At 44.8% G+C, this 17400-nt stretch overlaps 1 protein-coding gene across 1 annotated transcript in view; it reads left to right on the forward strand.

The window, feature by feature from the left end:
• Positions 1-17400, forward strand: part of TWF2 (twinfilin actin binding protein 2) — a 99132-nt gene that overhangs the window by 13022 nt on the left and 68710 nt on the right. Inside the window, exon 2 of the mRNA XM_032805781.2 lies at positions 15863-15940. Within this exon, the coding sequence (XP_032661672.1) occupies positions 15863-15940 (78 nt within the window). The remainder of the gene's footprint in view (positions 1-15862; positions 15941-17400) is intronic.

A 17400-nucleotide genomic window follows, 5' to 3' on the forward strand; every position in this document is an offset into this window, starting at 1 on the left:
GCGCTGCAAACAGGGAGTTGCAGCGCTGGCTGAGCCTTTAAGTGTAGACACCTGCTAAGTTGCAGCGCTGTAACCCCCTCACCAGCGCTGCAACTTATAAGTGTAGACAAGGCCTCTGTGTGCATCAGAAATACGGCAAATATACAACATCACTTGTGTTGGCAACAGAATAAATCTGGGTCATCTATATCTTCTTGTTTTGAAAACAGACTTGAGATCTAGGTTGTCCTTAGTTAAGACACAAAATGTAGAACCCGGCTACGGTTTGGGATTGAGGTATATTGACAGATCTGTGTGTGGAAGGAGTTCATGTGGTGTGTCTCTGAGGGTGAGTTGCAAGTTGTCTTGTTATACAAATATAATAAAAACCAGCAGGATCTTATTAAGAGGGATAAGGCAAAGATGCCACATTTATTGTAAATATAATAAGGCAAAAGATAAAAATAAACAACGTTGATTGACCACTTATTCCTATTAGTACTTATTCCTTATACACACACACACATATATATTCATTCACACAATCATTCATTCAGGTTCTGTATAGGTGTTATAGTTACCAGCCTAGAAGTTGCTCATGCCAAGTTACTGGCCAGGTATCTTGATCATGAGGATGGAGCCGAGTCTGTGTCAGATGCTCCTGGAGTCTGGCAGCAGAACCAGAGACTCAGTCCTCAGTTTTTGGAGTTCATTCTGATAGGAATTAATTCCTATGTTAGTCTATTGGAGCTGTTTACTAATTCCTGGTGGCTCCACGCTGTCTAAAATGGCACATTTCCTTCCAGGTATTTGAGATGGATCCCAGTTTACTCTCCGCGGGTTGTCTGGTGGTCCACTTGACACGTTCTTCGGCCGATTGATCCTTTCTAGGCTGGCACCTCCCTAACCATTCACCTACATCAAGCGTTCATCAACATACATTCCATATCTTAGGCAGAGTCAATTAATGGCTTAAGGCTCACAGCAGGGGTGGTAACATAGTGTCCAGTTCAAGAACAAAGTGAATTAACTTGTTTGTAAGTTTTACATAGTAATAGAGTGTCTTTCACAGGACAGATACAATCAATGTTTTCTGCAGACAGGAGCTTACAAGTTTTAACAGAAGAACTGGGGGGTCACTGTCACTTGAGGGAATCACTGTTAGTACCTTCTTTAATATCCCTACAGTCTCTGAGGGGCTTTGACATATCTGTGTGGAAAACTTGCACAGTTCCTTCAGTGCAATGAAGTGTCTGCTCTTCTCAGTCATTCTTAATCCAAGCTCTAAATCGCTGCAAGTTGAAATGAGACCATCTCTTCAGAGAAGTCTGGAGGATGATATCTCGTAATAGCTTGCAAGCCCAGTGTATTGCAAAGAACAGTTTTCTTTATGGACCTCCTTAGTGTGAGTTAGGAAAACACAAGAATGCCTGGTGACATAGAAGGATGTTCTCATCTAGTTCACGTGGCAGGAGCTGTGACAGGTGCTCCTTGTGGTCAGAACATACAAATAGGGCCACTGTGGTCTTCAAATGTGAAGCTGACTTTTTGCTCGGGAAAGATCCCATGTTGATAGCTCTGAAGCCAGAGGTCCCTCCCTGCCCACAGAGTAGGGATAACAAGAGCAGCAGCAGCGCTGTCTTCTGCCACCCATACCCTGCCAGTGTGGCTTGCTCTGACCTCGCATAGTAGGATAGGTCAGCTTCAGTGCTACATCCAGTTCTTGGCCTTTCTGCTGAGACTACTAGCAAGAGGACCAGTTGTGATGTAAACATCCGTCCACAAGGAATTAGCCTGAGCCCATGTCTGACATAGCCCATGGGGTCTGACAGCTGCAACTTTCGGTGACTTAGGCTAGATTTAGAATGGGGTGAACCAAAGCTATAAAAGGCTCTGTAGCCCAATTTTACCTGGCTCTTGAGCCCTCTAGTCCCCTGTTTGTGTTTGGTTTAAGCAGAAACTTCTGCCTCAAAAAGCCACAGCTGCCGCCTCCTAGCCACAGGGTGTGAAACATTTACATTTGTGGAGCTCATAAATGAGAGAATTTCACAGTGGGTAACTTTGCAATAGATCCTACCATGGATTCATCTCAAACCTAATAGCTGTATGTGCTCCCATCTCAGGCATTCTAATGGGTCTCTTTCTGTGCAAATGCAAAAATGCAGTCTGTAATTGACCTAATTGACAGGTAGGTCCATTTTTTTTTTTTTTTTCTGTCCACACCAAGCGTCTACCAGGTGCAGCTCTTATTTTGTACATTGGGCACCTAGAGGTGGCTGTGCGCACTATTTGGCGTGTACAGATAATTCACAAATGGTTCAGAAATTGAGAGAAGTTTTTAAACCACTTGAAATCGAGCTGTAATTTTGTAGATATGTAAATAATTAAAACCCTATGAAGGCACGTACAGGCACCAGAGGAGAGGAAATGCCCTGGAAAGAGTGTGCTGAGAACCTTTAAGTGAAATGCAATCACAACTTGAATCTGTCCTTTGGGTCCTGGGTGCCTGACACCTAATCCAGAGCTCCCAGTCACTGCTTGACTATCAGGAGATTTGAGAGGGAGAATGTTTTACAGGGTTGTAGTTCAGGCAGTAATATATATACTGAGGCGACTTCTTTGCTCTTCTCCAAAGCTGTCTCATTAGGCCTGTGTTTGAGACAGCATGGGTCTGTCTTGTAATCTCTCTCCATTCCCCAACAAACACAATACAGATGCTATAGTGAGTGTGACTGAGCCCTGATGAAGGTTGTGTGGGCCAGACTAGTGTCTTGTGTCAGGCAACTGAGGAAGGTAGAACTAATGCTGATTGGAAAAGAGGATGAGTTGAGGTGACAGGGCTATCAGAATTTATGCAAGGGAAAGCTAGTAATTTAGTGGTAAATAGTTCCTAAACCAGTCACGTGTTGTGAATTAGGGGCGTGATTTGTAAGTCAGGAAAGGAGCCGTATGTATTTGAGCTTATAGGAAAAAAATAGGACCAAACTTCTTGGAAAATTCAAAAAAGCTTTCATTCTTTTCTTTGTCAGATTTTTTTTTCCATTTGCTGCTGTATTTTTTGTTTTTTGTTTTCAAAATCAGTTTTCTAAAAGGAAAACGTTTTTGACTTTGATCAGCTTAAACATCAAATGGGATTTGTCAATCCGAACTGTCAATATGAAAGCACTCAGATGAAATAGCATTTTGCAGAGTCAACAGGCAATATTTCTGTTATCGAGTTACTTTGCAAAATTTTGGAAAATGGAAAACTTGCAAAAACCCTGGTTTTGGAAAAAAGGCCCTTTTTGAGGAAAGTACTTTTCTTTCAATAAAATGTTGACAAGCATTAGTAAATGTTAAACTTGGGCAGAACTGTTCACACACAGTGTATGACTTCACCGTGGAGTTAGCATGAGCCCTTACCCGGGTGTTGCCCCTACCCCTGTTCCCATATTTCAACCCTCTCATCTTAGATAAGTGGTGCTTTACACCCAGGCTACCTGGTCCAGTTGCGGGTGTAGGCTAGAGCTTGGGTTCTGCTTTCACTCCCTTTGCAGGGAGGATGCAGTCTAAATCACTCCTGTGCTGCTAGTCCTCCAGTGCCATCGCACAATTCCCCATGTGCCTAGAAGGACAGACAATTCTCTAGGGTGACCATATTTCCCAAGGAGAAAACAGGACACCTCAAGCCACTTGTCAGAGGGGTCTCCCCTTCAGTGCTTTTGCCAGTCTCTGGAACCATGCCCCCTCTTCCTCTCCCCTCCCTCCTTGGCAGGCTGTTGCCCCTTGTTGGAACCCTGCGCTGCTGCCGCCTCCCCCACCCCCACCCGCAAGGCTGTTGCCCAGTCCCTTGAATCCCGTGAGGTCCCCACAGGAGGCTGTTGCCAGGTTGCTGAAACCCTGCTGGTGCCCCACATGCTGGAACACTGCTTCCTGTCCCCCCTCCCCAATCCCCCTGCAGGGGACTGGCATCTCAACTCACCCCCTCCATACCACACCCCACTTTTTTGACAAAAGTGAATAATTTGTCTTGTTTGCTCTTGCCAACTGAGTAAGTCAGTAAGAGCAAATGGGACAAATGATTCCTTTTGGGGGAGAAAAAGTTGAGATTGCTGGAAATGGGCTTAAAAAAGGGACTGGCCCGGCCAAAATGGGATGTATGGTCACCCTATAGTTCTCGCACAGTTCACGGTGAAAAAAATCAGAGTGGCTTGGCATACTGCAACACACAACCCCATGGGATACGGCCTCAGCAGTCCTAGTGACGCACACAGATGAGTGCAGCAGCCATGAGGACACAAACTTGGATAAGCCTTGGCAGTGTGGCTGCTCACACGCAGGCTAGGCTAACTGGTGCTGAGACCTGGCTGCCAGCTACTTGAGTTTATTCTGCAGAGAAGACCTATCCAAGGGGTAATACAAAGTGCAATTATATCTCACCAAGGAAGGGGACCAAAGCAAAGAGCATAGATGGATTTCCTTTTAGGAAAGGAGAGGAGTAAGAGATATGGTGGAAAGTGGGGGGACTGGGTTCAGAGTAACAAAAATCAGGCAGGTAAGTTGGGGCTGACTAACCTTACATTCCTAAAACCTCTTGTGGTAAATCAGTTTGTGCAAATACAGGCAGTTTCCTGTTCTGTGTACAGCGGAGCAGTCAGTAGCTTTGGAATGTTTTCACTGTTTGCTGTATGTGTTCTCCATATGGGAATGGCTATCAATGGCATGTCTACATTATAATCTTAAGTCGACCTATGTTAGATCAACTTATGGCTACTGCAGTAACTGTGTTGATAACACCCTGACAACCAAACAGCTGCTTCCATTCTTGACCCTGTACACTGGGAGTGCTCACAGTTTGAGACACCAAACAGCATATTGGCACCTTGCTAGGACCCCCACTCCAGCCTGAGCTCGAATGTCTACACCACAGTTTTATAGGCCTGCAGCCCAAGCCCCGTGAGCCTGAGTCAGCTGGCCCAGCCACAGTCATGCCTTATTGCAGTGTAAACATACCCTGGGAAAAGATGTGGTACAAGACTTAATTTGTCTTCAGTGCATTGTTGCCTCTTGTCCTTCCAGGCCCTGTTTTTCCAGCAGCACAGGAGCAGTGTGTCTCTGGCCCCGAACTCAGGATTTGTGAATGTGAAATGAAAGCAGCTGCCTGGAGTCACTCTAATGTGAGGATTATGTCCAGTAAATGAAAGATTGATGGCCGGAGGCTTAAGTTACCTGTCAGAGGACAGAGTGACTCAACACATTCAGAAAGGCATCCATTTCAGGGAGCATGTATTATTGATCCAGAAGCATTGAGCTGTCACTGGGACAAGGGTTGATGGTGAAGCTTGCACAAACAAAACCGAGCTCCCTTTCTTCCCAGTAGGCATATGTGTGAGAAGAGTGAGTCTACAAGGAATGTAACCAGAGCAGGCAGGGAGCTTGTACTTTACTGGTACATGTGTCTGGGAAGTTTGGGGCATTTATTAACATGTTTGCTGCTCTTGGAGTGCTGAGCTCTGGGCACCAATCTACCTGTGTGCCATGGGGCTTGGGTGTGGGTCTAGGGACACCTGGACCTGTGTCCTCCTCTGAAGGGGCACATAGTGGCTTGGGGCATCTTTGTATCAGTGAGTGTCCCCACTTGGTGGTGGGGTGAACATTGGGCATGGCCTATGCTTCAACCTGTGTTCTTACTATGGTAATACAGGCATTTCTAAGTAGTCCTCATCACTCTGGTACCGGTTACACTGGGAGACTGGTCTGTTGTCATGGAAATGAGGGTGTCATAAATGAGAGATTATATCTTTACCATCAAGTAGGCTAGGTGAGTTGTGAGGGAGGAAAGTGTTTCCAAGCACAGATATCTAATGAACGGAGTAAATGGCATCTAAGTGGATTGGTGAACAAAGCCTTGGTAGTCTATATGAGAGAGAACCCATCTACGAAAGGGCTCCTTTGGTATTAAATGATAGAGGGAAGGTGTATCAGCTTCTGGGAAAAGGATTCTGTGTTGTAGGTGCAGCTTTCCACTTACAGAGCAATTATTTGTTCTTTATTTTTAACCATCCAATGGGTCTGGGTGGCAAACTAAATACAAATGGAGCTGGTCATGGCCTCTAATCCTCCCTGGAATGTTGAGATCAGTGCAAAATGAGGGAGTTGTCTCTCTCTCCGCTCTGAGTGGAACAAGCTTGCCTTTTGTCTGCACTTGGTTTAATAAGCATCTCACCCGTGGAACATGCATAGCACCTCTGTCCCTCAGGTAGCCGGAGATCTGGGGCTTTCACTTTTACTGAGCCCTTATTGTGTTCTTGTACTGAGACACTCTTGCCACTAATCATAGTGGCTCTAGTTCTAAGGTCTCCAGTTTGTTTATGCCTTGGCGACTGCATCCTGAGGCAATGAGACCTTCTGCCCGCTCCAAGAATATGTCTGCACTGTAGCTGGGAGGTGTGATTCCCGGCCTGGATAGACAGACTTGCGCTAGCTCAGTAGCAGTGTGTACGTTGTGGCACGGGCAGCCGCTTGGGCTAGCCACTTGAGTTTAGACCCAGGGAGTCAGGCAGGCTAACCTGAGCCATTGTCTATACTACAACGTCCACACTGCTATTTTTTGCACACTAGCTGGAGCAGAGCTGAGCTAGCATGTCTGTCTACCCATTTTGGGAATCACACTTCCCAGTGTAGACATGACCCTTTCAGCAGGGCTCAGTGTGCTCTGTCATTCTCTGGTTAGTGCAATCATGCTATCATTCGCTTCTCGGCCTCATGCTAAGAGGGATGAAAACATTATCTAAGTTGTATCTGTTCTTCTGAGTACATTCGATGTGTGTTAGTGCTCAGACTGGAACAGTGGGTTGTCTAGAAGGCTTTTGAAAAACAGCCTTTTTGCCCAGCTTCTAATGGCTGCAAATAGATTTATCAGAGGTACCTCCTTGGAATCTGTGGTGTGCATTTTACGTGTAGCCCTCTGTCCCTTAGGCTCTTCCCTGTTCTTGTAGTGGCCCTTCATTAGAAGCATTCGGGCCCATGGCTCTGGTTCCTGATTCATCTCAAGCATCTCAGTTTAGTATTACTGTCTGGAAATGGCTTCCCTGTTTATTCGTTGATTGGTCCTTATTAATTCAGTCCCGGTTTTTGTGTCTCTTTCTTATATAGGCTCCTGTTACCCCCCACTCCCATCCCGATTTTTCACTTTTGCTGTCTGGTTACTCTAAGAGGGAATGAACAGAACAGGTAATCATCAAATGATCCATCCCCTGTCGCCCATTTCCAGCTTCTCGCAAACAGAGGCCAGGGACACCATCCCTGCCCATCCTGCCTAATGGCCATTGATGGACCTATCGTCCATTAATTTATCTAGTTCTTTTTTTGAACGCTGTTATAGTCTTGGCCTTCACAACATCCTCTGGCAAGGAGTTCCACAGGTTGACTGTGCGTTGTGTGAAAACATGCTTCCTTTTGTTTGTTTTTTGTTTGTTTAAATCTACTGCCTATTAATTTCATTTGGTGGCCCCTAGCTCTTGTGTTATGAGAAGGAATAAATGACACATTCTTGTTTACTTTTTCCACACCAGTCATGATTTTGTCAGTCTATTTTGTCTGTCATGTCTGCACTTAATCGCCTCCTTTCCAAACTGAAAAGTCCCAGTCTTATTAATTTCTCCTCACATGGCAGCCATTTCATATCCCTACTCATTTTATGTTGCCCTTTTCTGAACCTTTTTCCAGTTTCAGTCTCTTTTTTGAGATTGGGTGATCACATCTGCACGCAGTATTCAAGATGTGGGCCTCCGTGGATTTAAATAAGGCAATATGATATTTTCTGTCTTATTATCTATCCCTTTCTTAATGATTCCCTACATTCTGTTAGGTTTTTTGACTGCCACTGCACATTGAGTGGATATTTTCAGAGTACTATCCCCAGTGACTCCAAGATCTTTCTTGAGTAGTAGCTGCTAAATTAGACTCCATCATTTTATATGTATAGTTGGGATTATCTTTTCTAATGTGCATTACTTTGCATTTATCAACATTGAATTTCATCTGCCATTTTGTTTCCCTGGCACCAAGTTTTGAGAGATCCTTTTGTAGCTCTTAGTTCAGTCCCAGGCAGACTGTAATCTTGAATATTTGTATCATCTGCAAATTTTGCCACCTCACTACTTACTCCTTTTTCTAGATCATTTATAAATACGTTAAATAGGACTGGGCCCAGTACAGACTCCTGGGGGACACTTCTCTCCATGCTGAAACTGATCATTTATTCCTAGCCTATGTTTCCTATCTTTTAACCAGTTACCAATTTGAGAGAACCTTTCCTCATATCCCATGACTTCTTATTTTGCTCAAGAGCGTTTGACGAGGGACCTTGTCAAAGGCTTTATGAATCTAAATACACTATGTCCACATGCTTGTTGACCCCCCCCCCAAAGAATTCTAGTAGATTGGTGATGCATGATTTTCCCTTTACAAAAACCATGTTGACTATTCTCCAACAAATTATGTTATTCTATGTGTCTGACAATTTTTTTCTTTACTATTGTTTCAATTATTTTGCCCAGTACTGATGTTAGTCTTACTGGTCTGTAATTGTCTGGATTACCTCTGGAGCCCTTTTTAAAAATTGGCATCACATTAGCCATCCTCCAGTCATTTGGTACAGAAGCTGTTTTAAATGATAGGTTACAGACTACAGTTAGTAGTCCTGCAGTTTCATAACTGAGTTGCTTCAGAACTTTTGGGTGAATACCATCTGGTCCTGATTACTTATTACTGTTTAGTTTATCAGTTTGTTCCAGAACCTCCTCTAATGACACCTCAGTCTGGGACAGTTCCTCACATTTGTCAGCTATAAAGAATGGCTCATGTTTGGGAATCTCCCTCACAGCCTCAACTGTGAAGACCGGTGGAAAGAATTCATTTAGTTTCTCCACAATGGCCTTATTGTCCTTGAGTGCTCCTTTAGCATCTCGATTGTCCAGTGGCCCTACTGGTTTTTTAACAGGCTTCCTGCTTCTTATATACTTAAAACCTTTTTTGCTATTACTTTCTCAGTCTTTGGTTAGCTGTTCCTCATTCTTTTTTGGCCTACCTAATTATATTTTTATGCTTCACTTGCTGGAGTTTATGCTCCTTTCTATTTTCCTCACTAGAATTTAACTTCCACTTTTTAAAGGATGCCTTTTTGCCTCTCACTGCTTCTTTTAATTTGTTGTTTAGCCATGGTGGCTCTTTTTTTTGGTTCTCTTACTATGTTTTTTAATTTGGAGTATACATTTAAGTTGAGTGTCTATTATGGTGTCCTTAAAAAGTTTCCATTCGGCTTGCAAGGTTTTTGCTTTTTGTGCTGTACCTGTTAATTTCTGTTTCACTAACATCCTCATTTTTGTGTAGTTCCCCTTTCTGAAATTAAATGTTACAGTGTTTGGCCACTGTGGTGTTTTCACCGCCATGGGGATGTTAAATTTAATTATATTATGGTCACTATTACCAAGCGGTCGAGCTATATTTACCTTTTGGACCTGATCCTGTGCTCCACTTAAAACTAAATCAAGAATTGCCTCTCCTGTTGTGGATTCCAAGACAAGCTGCTCCAAGAAGCAGTCATCTGAAGTGTCAAGAAACTTTCTTTGCATCCCATCCTGAGATGATACGTACTTAGTCAATATGGGAATAGTTGAAATCCCCCATTATTACTGAATTTTTTTTAGTTTAATAGCCTCTCTAATCTCCCTGAGCATCTCATAGTCACTATCACCATCCTGGTCAGGTGCTCGGTAATATATCCCTACTGCTATATTCTTATTATTCAAGCATGGAATTACTATCCACGGAGATTTTATGGTACAGTTTTTGGTTCATTTAAGATTTTTACTTCATTTGATTCTACACTTTCTTTCACATATAGTTCACTTCCCCACCAGCACAACCTGTTCTGTCCTTCCGATACATTTTGTACCCTGGTATTACTGTGTCCCACTGATTATCCTCATTCCACCAAGTTTCTGTGGTGCCTATTATATCAATATCCTCATTTATTACAAGGCACTGTAGTTCACACATCCTGTTATTTAGAGTAGTCACTGCTCTGCACAAAGTTCATCAAGAACTTTAGGTGAATATGGTCATGTCCTAGCAGGTTTTCAGGAATGTTTTCTTAGTAGGGCCTTACTGAATTTGCGGCCATGAAGAAACATATCATGGACTGTGAAATCTGGTCTCTCCTCATTAAATTTGGTCTTTTGTGTGGTTTTACCCTATACTATATAGATTTCATAGGGAAGACCAGTGTTTCTCAGACTGGGAGTCCTGATCCAAAAGGGAGTTGCAGGGGGGTCACAAAGTTATTTTAGGGGGGTTGTGGTATTGTCACCCTTACTTCTGCGCTGCCTTCGGAGCTGGGTGGCTGGAGAGCGGCTGCTGGTGGCCAGGCACCCAGCTCTGAAAGCAGCACCCTGCCAACAGCAGAACAAATGTAAGGGTGAAAATATCATACCATGCCACCCTTACTTCTGCGCTGCTGCTGGCAATGGCTCTGCCTTCAGAACTGGGCTCCTGTCTAGCAGCCACAGGTCTTCAGCTGCCCAGCTCGGAAGGCAGCACCGCTGCCAGCGGCAGCACAAAAGTGGCGGTAGCAGTACCGCAACCTCCCCTTAAAATAACCTTGTGACCCCCTCCCCACGACTCCTTTTTGGGTCAGATTTAAGTAGCTGAAATCACAAAATTTACAATTTTTAAAATCCTCTGACCGTGAATTTGGTAGGGCCCTACTTATTAGGGAGTGAGATGAGTGGTACAACCTCCGACATTTGTCAAGTTTTATTACAGGCTGCTAAGGGAAGTGGTCAAGTTCAGGCGCTCTGCGCTCATACTGAAAATGCTCTTAACTTACATTTTCCCTTTCCTCTCTGGTTTATTTGCTATTTGACCTTCCTCAGAGCCATGATGAGATTTTGAAAATTGCCCCAGTGATCTAGGAGCACAAATCCGCTGACTTGCAATGGGATTTGTGCTCCAAAGTCACTCCTGTGCTTTTGGAAAGCTTGCCCACAGTTTTTACCAGAAAAATAATACTCCCTACTTTAAGTGACTCTTTAAGTACCTGATTTGCAGCTAAATAGAATGGATAAATTCTGAGGGCTGTCAGCACCTTTTACCAACTGTAAGGTTTATTTAGGGTGAAGAATGAAGAAAAACCTGTTTTTCTGCATTAGAGCTCTCCTGGTGATTCAGTGATTAGAGCTATATAAATACCTAAGCTAGACACTGTCTGTCTGCTTTACTAGTGTGATAGAAATTTGGGTCAGAAAAGACTGACTGGGGTGTTTTGTTCACTTTCATGGGTTCCAGTGAGTACAAACTGTGCGTATCTCTTTTTTTTTTTTTTTTTAAATCCCCTCAGAGGATCTTGCTGAGTGGTAGATTGCCACAAGCAGGGCAGGAAGGAAACAGCTTGCTCAGGTATGGGAAAGGTGATAAAAATATCAGAGGAAGCTCATATGGCGAATATGTTAAAACTAACTTGTCTCTGACAGCTGAGCTGGTGCTGGGATAGGTTGAAAGTGTGAGCAGTCTTCTTGAAACTGAAAGAGCATCTTGCAGCTATGCAGAGCATGTTTCCAGTTTCTTTGGGCAATTTTCTGGCTGCAATACCATTTGGCTTATAGCGTTCCCGTCTCCCCTAAAATACCTTAATTTCAGGGGTCTCCTGCCCCAGTCACACTGCCTGCATTGCTATTTCATCTCAATGGATCTTAATCATGGGGCTCTCCCCACCCAGTCACACACCCCAACCTACAAGCATTATGGCTCTGGAGTTTGTCAAATCCCTACATTTCTAAGGGGCGTATAACTTCTGTAATTCAAAGTCCCAGCCTGATGGACAATTCTCTCCCATTCCCTCCAACTGGGAAGTGGAGGGAGAGAGAAGTTAATGGCCTCTGAGAAATTTCTGTTAATTAATCTGTGGCATCTGAAAACTGTCCGCTACGAATTTACATAAGCAGTTACATCTTAATGCATTTTAGTGCTTTAGGCTGCCATTGCCTGTCCACATGGACATGTAATTAGCATTTGCTTTAACAAGAGTTCTGCCTGTGGATTAGAGAGAAGAGAAGCCCTGGCATGTTTGATGGGCAGCTACAAGGAAGATCCTGTACTAAGAGAGCTTTTCTGTGAATGTTTCATTTCCAAATGAGTTCTCAACCTCTTTCTATGTGAACCCTTGTAAATGGTTGTCAGATGTGCCCCAGAATCCTTTGCACCAGTTCCCACTGTACTTCAAAAGCAGTGCCTTGCCCGTGAGGTTTTGGAAGAAGCCCCGTGGGAATGGATTGAAGTTTGTTGCAGTGTTTCTATGGTAAAACGCAGGTGTCTGGTCCTGTGGTGTGAACAGGAACAAGTGGAAGAGAGATGCCCCCTGCTGGAAGGGAATTGGAACCAGCACTCAGCATGACCAGCAGTCTTTCAGTGCAGCTCTTTGCTAACAAGTGAGATTGTGACAGCTTCCTTTGTAATGCTACTTACCTGTGGATATTGAAGCATTTCTTGGCCTCCTCTGCAGATGCTTTGCATGTCCCTTTGTTACAAAGTCTGATTAAAATTCGTCTTTCACAAGGACGTTTGTAATGAGCACTTGTAGTGTGACCCGGGGAGGGGAGGGGAAAATTTGGTCTTGACAAATCAAAGTGTTGATATCAATGTGGCTCATGAGGAACAAAATGGAGATTTACCAGCGCAGCCTACTGGTGAAGAATAATATAATTGATACTTACAGCACTGATGCGTTCTAGGCTGACTACCAAGGAAGTGCTTAGAAATGTGTTTGTGCACAGCATCCAAATCACCAAACAGGATGCACTTGAGTAATATAGACACTAACTGGGCTGCTTGAAAGGGCTGTCCATTGCAAGGACTGTGATATACCCCATAACTAACATGAGAGGTGCATCTTCAGTGAAGAGGGGTGGGAGGAAGAAATTAAAGGCCCTTTCCAATATTGGTGGAGATACCATAGGCACTTGGCTGAAAGGTGAGCTCCAGAGATCTTTGCGTGTCCCTGAGAGAGGAAACAAGTTCTCCCCAGCTAGAACTATTGTTGTTGCTGCTGCCAATTCCCAGTGGTTTGAAGACTTCATTCGAGAGAGTTCTTTGCCCCTGGAAGCATGGAGGGAAAGAGCATGTGCTCCACATCGTAATTAAGCAGTCTGGACCTGTGCTATAAAATACAGAGCTAGGCTTGTGACCATCTGGCTGGCATGTTTAGTGAAAGATTAAGCCGGGGAAGACCGGATGGTGCTTAGAAAGACCTGATGCTTGGAACAGTAGTGGCCTTTCCTTTCACCTCGCACTATTGTCCAAAATATCTCTTTTCGTTTGGTCCCATCTCTGAGACACGGCACCCTCAAAAAAGCCTAGAAACACTGTAAGTGTTGGGGCCAGACTTTGCAGACATCCAGTTTGCACGTTGCTCAGGTTTAATAAGTGCCTCTGAGGTTAACTCTGTGGAGTTCAAGAGAAGCTGCCTTTGCAATTCTGACCCTGGGCTGTAAGAGAGCAGAGCAAAGCAGAGTGGTCAGTCTCTCTAATGCAGACAAGTAAGCCTTGTAGGCACTTCCTGTAACTGGTGACAAATGAAACCTCAGCTGGAACAGAAGTCCAGAAAAGTCAATATTTGAACTTAAAGTAACCTCTTCTTCCTTCCTTCCTCCTCCAATCAAACTGAATGGGCTGGGAAAGGCAGCCTGTAACCATGACTGTCCACTGACATTATTAAAAATCCCATTGAGTCAGTCTAATGCTCTATTTGGCTGCAGGCTTTAGGCCATTGTTACATTTCTATATGTCAATATAATGGGCAGTCAGAGTTAGTGGTATTCCCTGGCCCTTTTGTCAATCTGTCCTCAGTAAAATTGCAAACTCGAGGCTTGTATTAATACTTCGTTAAGCTCCTTTGAATATGCCTACACTGCGCCAAAAAAAAACCAACACAGAAACACATGACAGCAGCAAGTCTGGGCCGGGTCAACTGACTCGGATTTGTGCTATGGGGATAAAAATAGCGGTATAGATGTTTCTGCTGGGGCTGAAGCCTGGGCTCTGAAACCTGGTGTAGGGCTGTGAGTGGGTGTATCTCACAGCCCAGGCTGCAGCCTCAGCAGGAGTGTCTACACTGCTGTTTTTAGCTCTGTAGTCTGAGCCTGAGTCAGTTGACCCAGGCTTACAGACTCACTGCCCTGGTTTGTGGTGTATTTTTGTAATATTGAGGTAGCCTTTGATCCCAACTATCCATCTGGCATGTCTTGTCACAGAGCAGCCAGGTTCCCTCTGTGCACTAGAGATGACTGGCCACATGCAGTAGTGATGTGATACTGGCCAGGTTACTGCTATATGGTGCACTTCCTTTTCTAACCCAAGTCTTTCCTTTTCTGAATATTTATGGTGGCTTCTTTCCTTATGTTGGAGGTAGTCTGGGTCGCTGTCTGCTGGAAATGCTTTCTTGCAGGTTAGATGTAACTAAAGCTCTGAATGCTCATTTTTTATTAAGATATCAGGAAAGAATAGGGATGCCAGCCCCAGATTCCTAGCTTAAATACTAGTTCTGGTCATTACTGGGCTGCTACTGTTCTCCACTTCCTGCCCTAAGCTGTTGTTACAAGTGTTGCTGGATGCTGTTAAACAGCTGGTGAGTTTAACTCGGAGATGGCTTCCTCTCAGCGAGGCCTGGGGTGGAGCGATTCCTTTGTATGTTTGAGAGCATATAAAGTGCTAGAGGATTCTCTGGGATGAATGACTGGGGTTGTCTGTTAGCATCCCTAGAATTTTGATTCTAACTAGATAAGTATCCACAGTCACCGGTAACCTTGGTTGGTGGGAGGAAGGGAAGGCATCCTAGGAATTCATCAAGTGATCCATGCCCCGTCATCCAATCCCAGCTTCTGGCAAACAGAGGCTGGGGACACAATTCCTGCCCATCCTGGCTAATAACCATTGATGGACCTATCTTCCATGAATCTATCTAGCTCCCTTTTGGACCCTGTTATAGTATTGGCCTTCACAACACCCTCTGGCAAAGAGTTCCAGAGGTTGACAGTGTGTTGCATGAAAAAATACTTCCTTGTGTTTGTTTTAAACCTGCTACCAATTAATTAGGCCAAACTGGCCTGCATTATTCTCTTATAACTAAAGCTGCTCAGGCCCTGGGGGAAAGCCTAACACACAAACAGGTCTCCGTTCTGCAGAATCTGAGTCCTCAGTTCCCAAGGTTTATCACAGCTCATCCTTGAGGGGTCATGTTGGGACAAGCAGAGAGTGAAATTCAAAGTGGCTACAGTTCTGATTCCTGTAACATTCTGGCAGCTTCTGTGTTATACAGCCTTCCCACTGGAGGTCACACGCTCTGGCAAACAGCATCCAAAGCAAAACGTAACCAAGGCAAGTGTCTGAACACGACAGAGCTGCCTCTGCCCATCGTCACACCTTCCAGCCGCCCTCCTCCCCTGCCCTGCATGCAAACTGGGATACGCTGCACACTTAATAAACTGACACTTGATCCTGCCCTCCCTGCCCCAGCCAACTATAAACTATCATCTAAATTTGGGTGATTATGTTCACCCAGACCAAGTATCAAGTTCTCTGGATCATATGTGCTCCCAGCCAGTATTTAACTCTGAAACCTCTGAGAGAGAGGACTTCGTATCCTCCACAGTGTAGGTCACACAGCAAGTGAAATCAGCTGCTTTGTTTTTATTCTGTCCATTTTTACCAACAGGGATTTTTTTACTCTCCCCCATTTAGTTCTTTTTTAGTTTTTGTCCCCTCCCACCTCCCTCTTACTTGGTTTGAAGAGCAGAATAACATTTGGTTTGTCTACTAAGTCTGATCACGATGTTTCTGGTTCTTTTAGCCACCACAGAATTAAAGGACTTTTTTGCCAAGGCCCGGAATGGCTCGATCCGTCTCATCAAAGTCGTCATTGAGGATGGTAAGTTCTATTTAATTCCATTTCTTTGCACTGCCTTGTTTCCCTCCCTTGTCAGCGTCTTTTCTCCATGGCTGTGGCCGATCCTGCTATAACAGAGAAGACCGTGCTGCTGCGGATGGAAAATCCTGCTGGGGGCTCCTGGAATGCAGCTGCTCAGAATAGACTGCCGGGTGCGGAGTGAACGCAGCTGACATTTTAAAGGAGCAGAATTCTGATTCCTTTTATTTTCTTCAGTGGTATCTCTATGGGACCCACTTGTTTCCATTGGGAAGCAGTCACTTGTGCAGGCAGCCAGTAACCGCTTCACAGTGGCAGTAAGGGGTTCACAGTCAGTCTGGCCTGATGCAGTGCTGGTATCTGGTTTGTTGTTCTCTGTCAGGTCTCTTGGATGTTGCAGCTGCGTCCTGACAATATGGCTTTGCTGGTGTAGACTGTTCTGCTTCCCTGGGGCTGGTTGCCAACTGCCGTTGAAAGAATCCTACAGGAAGGAGACCCCCACTGGGTGATGGGTGCTATAGAAACATCCAAGAGCAGGATAACTGCCCCAGATCTGGCAGTAATACTTGTAAATGGCAGTGCTTTGGACTGTTAACGTAGCCTTTTTTAATGAGGCAGTGAGTGGGTATAGAATTGTTCCCAGTCCGGGAGTTTGTTCCTTATTCTGGTGCTTGAGCTTTTTCTCAGCAGTCTCTTTAGTGTAGCTGTGCCTTTAGTCTCTAGAGAGCTTACAGCAGCAGACCTGTATCAATGCAGCAGCGCCACTGTAAGCTCTCAAATGTAGCTGTTCTAAGCCACTGGGAGAGAGCGCTCCCGTTGGTTTAACTACTCTAGCCTCCCACCAGTGGCAGTAGCTATGTCAACGGGAGGAGCTCTCCCGCCAACATAGCGCTGTCCACACTGGTGCTTACGTTGGTGCAATTTATGTCACTTGGGGGTGGAGGGGGGGGAATAAATCACCCCCGAGACAGAAGTTATGCCAACATAAGCTGTAGTGTAGACATAACCTCAGAAGAGCAACATCCCTGAGGGCTTGTTTACACTTAGCGGTGCAGCTGCGCTGCTGTCGCGCTGTGCTAAAAGGAGAGCTTCCCGAGATGCAGCAGCTCAGTTGATGGGAGAAGCCCTCCCGACATAGTGCTATCTATTCTGGAGTTTAGTTGGTATAACTGCCTTGTCCACACCTCTGAGCGGCATCTTTATACATATGTTTGTAGCGTGGGCCAGGGCTGAATCAGCCAAATGGCTGCTTTCTCCTTCCGTTACCTGACAGCAGCATAGGATAGGGTGAGCAAAATGCCGGAGCCAGATCCTCTGCTAGTGTAAACGGGCTCAGCTTCACTTAGTCAGTGGAGGATTGCGACTTATAGCTGCTCAGGTGTTGGCCCCAGATGTGTAGACAGTAAGTGAAGGTGTTCACTTGGACCAGATCCTAGACTGCGTTTCTTCTGGTCCCAGTGTGT

This window comes from Chelonoidis abingdonii, chromosome 16, assembly GCF_003597395.2.
Source record: "Chelonoidis abingdonii isolate Lonesome George chromosome 16, CheloAbing_2.0, whole genome shotgun sequence".
Taxonomy (NCBI): domain Eukaryota; kingdom Metazoa; phylum Chordata; order Testudines; family Testudinidae; genus Chelonoidis; species Chelonoidis abingdonii.